General features: G+C 39.6%; 1 protein-coding gene across 1 annotated transcript; it reads right to left on the bottom strand.

Annotated features, from left to right (window-relative positions):
- Positions 1-649: 649 nt before the first annotated feature.
- On the bottom strand, positions 650-7,617 carry LOC130181636 (opsin-5-like). The gene is made up of 6 exons (XM_056395994.1): positions 7,470-7,617; positions 4,902-5,107; positions 2,781-2,880; positions 1,676-1,780; positions 1,366-1,589; positions 650-1,245 (listed from the first exon to the last, which is right to left on the bottom strand). The coding sequence occupies exons 1-6, from the start codon at positions 7,606-7,608 to the stop codon at positions 775-777; spliced, it is 1,245 nt and encodes a 414-aa protein (XP_056251969.1). The 5' UTR covers positions 7,609-7,617; the 3' UTR covers positions 650-774.
- Between the last annotated feature and the right edge of the window lie 1,744 nt (positions 7,618-9,361).

Raw genomic sequence — 9,361 nt, 5'->3', positions numbered from 1 at the left:
GTGTGTGCGATTATGGTCTTTGTAGAAAAGCAAAAAAAAAAAAAAAAACTCACCTCAGGAACTTTTTTAAAGCTTAAACCTTCATGGCTCAAGTAGATAATTGCCTATTGATGTTGCTTGAAAAAAAAAGATCAGGTGCTATTTCAGGGTTGCTCATTTTTCTTTCAACAGTGCCCTTAGCCTGAAAGCTTGTCGAGAGAGAAAAGTTGCCCTGATTTAGCACACCCATGAACTGATGGAAGAGTTTTCACAGTTTTCAGTAAAAAAAAATAAAGCTGCCTCGCTGCCACTGCTCCTGCCTGCTTTTCACTGACCAGCCTGATGGATGAAGATGTAAAATGACCCATTTCTACAGTCTGCCAATGTGGGATATGCGGGAGATCTGATGGCATGAGCGCTCTCATGGGCGGCAGGGGAAATGGCAGAAATCTGTGCCATCACACGCTTCAGCTGAGTCAAGGACATTTCAGCATTTCCAGATGTTATTGTGAATCTCTAGTCTCGCTACATCACTGACTGCACATTTCATCAGCTAGATACACTCTGACAAGATTCAGACATCGCACTGCTCCACACTATACAGTATGTTGCCGTTACTAATTCGGATTGTATGAGTCTTTGTAAGAGCTGGAAATGAAAACTCTTTTCAACACATGTGAAACAGAAAATAATTTATTAACACAGGTCACACGTAAAGTTCATTAACATGGGTAAGACCAAAAAATACAAAAATACTCTCAATCTCCCCTTGTAATTCCAGTATGGGAACAGTCCTCATAGCCTGTCACACCAGTACTCTGATGTCTCGATGTGTGAGGGCACATTGATGTGGAAGACCCCCTGTGTGTTGGATGGAGGGGTCTGAGGGGGGCTGTTGACCCCTGAGTCACTGTCAGGATTCGATTTGTTCAGCTCTCCCACTGCGTATTTCGCCTCCAGCTTCTTCACCGGAAGTGCTGCGGGTGAGGGCGTGGCCTCGGCCTTGGGTTTGATGTTTTTAAAGTGCTGCAGACGCACCACCTCCCTGCGCTCTCTCGTGCACGGCAGCAGCACAGAGATGTCCTGGCGGAATTTGGAGCTCATGCCGAAGTAGATGAGCGGGTTGTAGAAGCTGGCAGACTTGGCGAAGAGACGGGTGATGATGCTGGTTGTGCTTGGCACATGGAAGCCCCAGGCCGACCACATAGACACCACTGCATATGGCGACCAGGCCATGATGAAAGCAGTGCAGATTACAATGGAAATCTAGAGAGGAACATGAGGGAACACTTGTTAGGAGTGGCATTACGTCTCATTTTACTTTTACAATCAAGTCTTTCCAATAACAACCTCAGAAATCAACTTTTTTCTCTCCTAGTCGCCTACCCTTGTGACATCTCTCTCCACCTTCCTTTGGCGGGTGGTGAGGAAACCGTCAGCTGACATGGCATTAGTGCTTTTCACTGTCTTGATGATGGAGACGTAGGAGAAGAGCATGATCATCACAGGGATGAAAAAGCAAAAGATGAGGATGGAGATGATGTAGGACTTGTAGATGGTGGAGTAATTGGCTTTGGACCAGTCCACCTCGCAGGTGCCGTAACCTCGATCTAAGGAAGAGAAGACACAGAAGTCAGACCAAAAGCTGTAAGTCTTCTACTTCTGTCCTCTATTTGGTCAGTGTTTGAGAACAGACCTGTGTAGCTGCCCCAGCCCAGCAGTGGAGCAGCAGACCAAAACATCGCTCCAGTCCAAATGCAGATGAGTGACACAGCGATGGTGTTTATGCTGATGCAGAAAGCTGCATGAACACACAACAAGGAACATGAATACAATATAATATTCCCATATTCCTGAAACAGCTGTTTGATTGTCTTCACTTTAAAAAGGTTAAGTGTTCTGACTTTGGCAAACACGGGACAGAAAAAGTGAGAGGCACTTAAAGATCCAGCATTCTTGACTTGTTATGAATGTCAAGACTGTGACATTCATTGAACAATGAGGTCTTTTCTTATATTGACAGCCTTTGAGAACTTCTGTGACTGAAAAGAACCTCTATTGACAAAGTACACATAGCTTTGTGTTCACGGCACGAAAAAAAAAAAAATCAGTCAGTCTGCTCTATTTCCAAGGACTGCTGGCATATCTTATGTCAATATAACATACACTACGTGCTGTACAAGGATGACAGCCAGTATACAATACCTTTGTTGCTATGGGTTACTAGCTGCTTTACCTTAGTATTGCTTTACCTGCACTGGTTAACCTGAAGGTTTTACTGGCCTTAATTAATTTAATTTGGACCTAAAACCAACACAGCAATTTCTTCTGCATGTGGATCAATATCTGTTGCCATCTGCAGTAGTTGCAACAGTTAATGATACCCCACGTCCCACCGATGTTCATGTTTAACTGCCAATGTAAAAAAAACAACCTACACAGCTTTATATAGTTTGTGTTTTATGAAAAACCACAAACATGGTAAACATTCTTCTCACACACTGACAACAGACACAGTTGCTCAACCTAATTTCCATATAATTAAGACATTCCTGTTGCACCCAAAATAGAAAATGTCACCTCAAATTAACTTAATGACATGTTGGTGAAATGTAAATGAAATTGCTGGAGACAAGTGGTAGTTATTTCCACAGCTGAAGTCAGTAATAAGGTTTCATTAGCACTGAAAAACACACTTTTTTCTGTCAGATAAGAGCTGCTGGAATGTGAGGAAGGCAGAAACGCTGGTCTGACGTTTGCTTTATGTTCTCTCACTTGAATTCACGGGGGTTCGGTCTGACCTTTGTTTGGGTGGCATCCCTTTATGTATCTGGTGACGCTGATAACGGTCAAGGTGTTGATGCTCGCGAGGCCGAAGAGCAGCGTGAAGAAGCCGTCTACCTGGAAGCAGACACAGAGAGAGAGAGAAGGAATGAGAGAGAGAGAGTGGTGAATCATGACGTGACATCTTTAAAATGTCAATCAAGCCTCAGGGTGTGTATTGATTGCCTGCCTAATTGTTCCAGACCTTTGTCTGTTCCGTTTGCTTTGCCTTGGACTTTATCAGATAGAGACGAGATGGAGAGCTCTTCCTGCCTTCTGGCCAATATGTTCCTGCCCAAAAGCATTTCCCTTTATTTAAAAAACAAAACTTGCATTAAAATGGAAACTCACTAAAGCTGTTGATAGATTTTACTTTGAATGACTGCCTAATACGTTAAACCAGGAAGCCTTTTAGCATTCAGTTCATTATTTGGGAAGACAAGCTTTTAATACCAGCTCTCCTTAAAGGGAATTATACTGCTTTGTTTCATTCTGGCTCCAACTGTGTGACACCCAGCTCCCTGCTGTGCCGTTTCCAGGTGACATGCATCACTTAAGGTCTCTCACTGATTACTTTCTTGAGCTTCCTTAGTCCTTAATCCTATTACTGTCACTCATCACGTTTTTTCGCCCTCACATTTGGCAGATTACTGGACTGCCAATGTCTAGATCAATATGATTTTGAATTCAGCACTCGTCTATCGTACATTTTCTGTTCTCATAAGAATTTAGGACTAGGCACAAAAAGACGACGACTTTTTTGAAATGATGTGATTTGCTCTTCACGGCTCATCTTGCAGAATAGTGTTTCACCTCTGCCTCTGGCTTGGCTCACAGAAAAGGACGTGGATTTTGAACAAGCATCAGAAAAGAAGAAGAGTATATTTATACACCTTGTACACTGGTTTGGCAGTTCTCTTTCTGTATTCCCCTTTGCAACATCAAAGGGTTGCATAAGGCTCTATCATATTCAATAATATCCTGTCCCATAGGGTGCAAAACACCAGGATCTGGCCCAACTTGCAACTGTTCGTGTCCCATCATGCTCTGTGCAGTAATCTGCTAATGCTTCTCACATGCCTGTCTCCTTCGCCTTTCTTTTCCTTCCCTCCTCTATTTCTGTCACTTCTCACTTTTCCCTCATTTACTTCCCTCCCTCTCTCAGAAGAAGGTGAAATGAGAGGGACGTAGTACTATCCCAATATCTCTCCTTCACCTGAGATTGGATGTCTGAGAGATGAGATCACCTCAGTTGGTGTACTGAAGTCTAAGAGCGGCAGAGCTCCGTTTACAGTGTCTCGACCGCTCAGATTTTGGGGTTTCGCTTCTGAGACTGAAAGTGTTTTGGTTACACCAGCTTGTTTTCGCATGATTCCTCAGAGAGTTCACTGACTGCAGCACGGATATCACGGTTTCCACCACAGCTAGCCTTGAGCAAGAAAAATACCCTGGATGAATTCCAAGCTCAAGTATGACAACTATTTCATTTCAAGCTGAGGCTGCAGGAGGAGGAAAACAGAAATGAACAGTACATCTTAGGAATTACACACAATAGCTCATCTTTGAATTTAATGCAAATTATATGTTATAAATCAGCAACATATGAGCATCTGATTAAATAATGCAACAAATTTCTGACCTGCAGCTCTTATTTGATTCCTGTTTGGATGTTGACAGGTGCCACGCTGCTAGTTTCTCCCATTTAAAGGCCTCCACAGTGGTAATCTTATTATAGATTTAACCTCCAGCCCACATGGCTTCCAGCATAATCCCTTGCAGATACACATTCACACGCATACTCACTTTACTGTGAGACTTCCACAGATTCTTTTAATGTACTTCAGTAATTGGGATTGGCCAAAGAGAGCAGATGCATAGCTACATGCATGTTTTTTGCAACTCTGCACCGTCATCACTTTCAAACCTTTTCAAACCAACATTACTGGGATTTGATTAATTATTAATGCTGCAAATTGTACCACAGTTTAAGATTTGGTGGGAAATGTGATAGGATATATACAATATTATTAAAAAGTAAACAAATGACTCTTTTAAATGAAATTCTTTTACATCAAGTATTGTCTTGGTGTGGCTTTTACCTGGCAGGTCCAGATCCAGGTGATCAAATATCCATCATCCTTGAAGATATTGAATATTTCTAGGATCCCTCTGGAGTAGCCGAATACTGAGATACTGGCATCAGAGATGGCAAGATTTAAAGTGAGGAAGTCTGTTGGCTGAAGTGAGGCTCGCTGTCTGTACAGCACAAACATCACCAAACTGTTTCCAAACCAGGACAGCCATCCTATGGAGAGACATACACACAGACCACACATTTCATATCAGCAGAGATGTCATCTTATGTTATGTTATGTTAGTAATAGTAGTGCTATAAGAGTAAGTATAGTATAGTAGATTGTAGCAGTGTGAACCACATCATTTTAAAGTTTAGTATTCACGAGTGGAATCTATCATATAGTGTCATTTAGTAAAGTATAGTATAGTATAGTATAGTAAAGTATAGTATAGTATAGTATAGTAAAGTATAGTATAGTATAGTATAGTATAGTATAGTATAGTATAGTATAGTAAAGTACAGTATAGTATAGTATAGTATAGTATAGTATAGTATAGTATAAGTATAGTATAGTATAGTATAGTATAGTAAAGTACAGTATAGTATAGTATAGTATAGTACAGTATAGTACAGTATAGTAAAGTATAGTATAGTAAAGTATAGTAAAGTATAGTATAGTATAGTACAGTATAGTACAGTATAGTATAGTATAGTAAGGTATAGTATAGTAAAGTATAGTATAGTATAGTACAGTATAGTACAGTATAGTATAGTATAGTATAGTACAGTATAGTACAGTATAGTATAGTATAGTATAGTATAGTATAATATAGTAAAGTATAGTAAAGTATAGTATAGTATAGTACAGTATAGTACAGTATAGTACAGTATAGTACAGTATAGTATAGTATAGTATAAGTATAGTAAAGTATAGTATAGTATAGTATAAGTATAGTATAGTATAGTATAGTAAAGTACAGTATAGTATAGTATAGTATAGTATAGTATAGTAAAGTATAGTATAGTATAGTATAGTATAGTATAGTAAAGTACAGTATAGTATAGTATAGTATAGTACAGTATAGTACAGTATAGTAAAGTATAGTATAGTAAAGTATAGTAAAGTATAGTATAGTATAGTACAGTATAGTACAGTATAGTATAGTATAGTAAGGTATAGTATAGTAAAGTATAGTAATAGTATAGTACAGTATAGTACAGTATAGTATAGTATAGTATAGTACAGTATAGTACAGTATAGTATAGTATAGTATAGTATAATATAGTAAAGTATAGTAAAGTATAGTATAGTATAGTACAGTATAGTACAGTATAGTACAGTATAGTATAGTATAGTATAGTATAGTAAAGTATAGTAAAGTATAGTATAGTATAGTATAGTATAGTACAGTATAGTACAGTATAGTATAGTATAGCATAGTATAGTATAGTATAGTAAGATATAGTAAAGTATAGTATAGTATAGTAAAGTATAGTATAGTATAGTATAGTATAGTATAGTACAGTATAGTATAGTATAGTATAGTACAGTATAGTACAGTATAGTATAGTATAGCATAGTATAGTATAGTATAGTAAGATATAGTAAAGTATAGTATAGTATAGTAAAGTATAGTATAGTATAGTATAGTATAGTATAGTATAGTACAGTATAGTATAGTATAGTATAGTATAGTAGTACAGAGCAGATAGTATTGTGGATGGTATAGTAAAGTCAACAGAGTGGAGTGTAGTAGAGGAGAGTGCAGCACAGTTCAGCAGTAGAGAAGATTAGAGTAGCACAGTAGAGCAGAGGTGAGCAGTACAGGTGAGTGGTAGAGTAGAATATAGTAGAGAAGAGAAAAGCATTTTAAATTACAGAGTGTTATAAGGTGTTGGGTTGTACTGTTGCTGGTTCCTGATCTTGATCATTGTGCTAGCTGCTAAAGTACTGGGCAAAATGTAATAATAATAGTACAGAGACTAGAATAGAGTAAGTTCAGAGTTAAATCATCTTTCTCTGGAGTTAGATAACAGTGGCAATAAGCCAAGAGAATACCTTCCCCTTTTATAACTCAGTGTGTGTTACTGACTGATTCCCACGACTGCATTGGGCCGACAGAGAAACAGTGTCACCAACACAAACCAAACTGTCTGAGTGAGCGGTGGACTGGCCTTTGGAAACAGGAGGAACAACAGCTGTTTTTGTTGACAAGACTTAAACAATGTGTGACTTTTTCCTGTTACTATTTGACCTTAGGGATTTAAAGGACAAATTCATTTCCGAGGGTGTATTGTTATTTTTCACTACAGAGTTTTGGAAGTCAGAACAATTTTGAGGGGCACTATTTCAAGTATTTTGTCAGTAGTCCATGTACAGTATGGCATTCCACCGTTTGCAGTGGTATAAATGGATGTTATAATGTTTTTGACATGGTCATTCTCAAGGAGAATTCAGACGTTATTCCTTATATTCCCATGTGTGCACTACAATATTTCTCCTCCAAAGTATAGTAAAATTATGAAAATGCAACACTCCAACCCTACAATTCAAGTTTTACTGCAGTCCAGTATATGATGGTCGACTTACCCAACACTAACAGGTAGACTCCAATGATAGTCTCTCCTTGTTCGGACAGAGGAGGGTCTGTATGCAGAGTACTGAGGTTATTATTCCTCCATGGAATATTCACAACCTTCAGAGGAAAACCCTTCAATGTTATTTCCATGGCCTGAGTTTCGATGCATGAATCCTTGCTGTCGTCTACAGTGGCTCTGCTCTCTTCGGCTCTCGACAGACACTCCTGTTACACCAGTAGGGATGACCGGTCACTTCATGTTAAATCCAGCTTAGACACAGTCACTAATACCCCACAACTCACTGTCCAAATGATTGCAGCTGTAATCCTATCTATTTCTTAACAACTAAGCAGATAGAGATTTTGGGTGGAAATCCTAACCAACAGGGAAATGTCCAGTCAGCTAATGGAAATCATTTTTGGAGGGGTTTCATTTAGCTCAAATTAAATAATGTCCTATACGACTCATCTCATATGAAGACACCATAGGGCTCTCGGCAGAGTCCAAAACAACTACTACACTACTAAATATGTCACTAAGTTTCATTCTCTTATTTCACTGGAACATTTTAAAAGGTTGTACTTATGTAATAGCAATCACACTTGCAAACACTTTTCTTAATGTAAAAAAATATAATCTATGTCTGTGAATTATCTGGATCTGTGCTTAAACTTTATATGTTTTTTTTTCACTCAGGTCTCTTGAAAAAAAGATCCCGATCTCAATGAGACTACCTGTTTCAATACAGGATTCACACAAAAATTATGGAAGCATGTGTGCAGTGTTGCTGTACTATATATGGTCTGGCAACAATTTACATCATCCTAGCCGTTCAAAAAATATCCCTTTGTACTTTGAACATAACTCCTGCACCAATGACAGTGAGCCGGCACCTCCTCTCCAGAGACATGTTCTAGTTTTCACTAATCACTTCCATTTAGAAAAGGTCATGCAGGTGATTACTTCAGTCCTGACTGCACTTAGCTTCAATGCAAAGCTCATTCGTCTAACTGCACACTGAGGCCAGAGGTATCATATTAAGTATAATTAAGTTAGTGACCTAATGTGTGCACTGACATTTTCACTGTGCTCTGATGCCAGTGTGAGAGCATCTGGCACTTTTACAGTGTCCAATATGATTTACAGTAGAACACGCAGGAACAAAGAAGGCCAACTAAGAAATAGGAGGGTTTATGGGAATTGTGGCAACACATGTTGATACAATTTTATTAATTATAATCCTTTTGTTCTGTGTAAATGTACACTAGCACAACACCCCCCTTCCTCCATCCCTCTCCTCTTCACAGTGAGCTTTTCTGTGGCAACACACCTACTGAAGGGGTAACCCGAACCGCCCCCCTCAGTCTGTGTTTAGATCACAGTGTGCACCTTGTTTCTCTCCTCTGGCTGCCACAGAGCCGCTCTGCTGGCCCTCAGGATGTGGAGGGAAGGGTTGCTCCTGCTGCCAGATGCCTCGGTGCTTCCGAGTCCTCCTCATCAAGCCCTTTCTTTCAGCCTCTGAAAGCCAGTCCGGAGAGAGAGAGAGAGAGAGAGGGAAAGAGAGAGACGAAGCTGAGGGAAAAGTGAACCCCTGACCTCAACTGTCACCCGTCCAGCAGCAAACACTGAACCCAGTCATCGCTCACCCCCACCTTCATCCCAGAGACGCCACATAACGCAGGTTCGGCTCAGCAGTGAGCCCTGTGTGTGCTGCCCACAGTGACACAGAGGTTTTCTGATGCCTCTGTGGTATGAGTCTTCTGGTTAAAGCAAAATAATGTGATAATGGTTGTGGGAGGCATCATGCAGAAACGTCACGGTACAATGACGCTGCTCACAAGCGATAGTGCCAGATGTTGAGGTGTTAGTCTTCGCTGCATGACAGGTTTTATTGTTTGTAAT

Source organism: Seriola aureovittata, chromosome 14 (genome assembly GCF_021018895.1).
Source record: "Seriola aureovittata isolate HTS-2021-v1 ecotype China chromosome 14, ASM2101889v1, whole genome shotgun sequence".
Classification (NCBI taxonomy): Eukaryota; Metazoa; Chordata; class Actinopteri; order Carangiformes; family Carangidae; genus Seriola; species Seriola aureovittata.
The sequence above is the reverse complement of the archived record's forward strand: the minus strand, read 5'-3'. Positions and strand labels throughout refer to the sequence as shown.

What these genes read in the sequence shown, in the direction of transcription:
- LOC130181636 (XM_056395994.1), bottom strand. Translation starts at nt 7,608, where the DNA reads ATGGAAATAACATTGAAGGGTTTTCCTCTGAAGGTTGTGAATATTCCA. An exon ending in AGTCTACCTGTTAGTGTTGG is followed by an intron (nt 5,108 to 7,469) that starts GTAAGTCGACCA and finishes GTCTCTCCATAG; the next exon opens with GATGGCTGTCCTGGTTTGGA. An exon ending in TGGAGAGAGATGTCACAAGG is followed by an intron (nt 1,246 to 1,365) that starts GTAGGCGACTAG and finishes GTTCCTCTCTAG; the next exon opens with ATTTCCATTGTAATCTGCAC.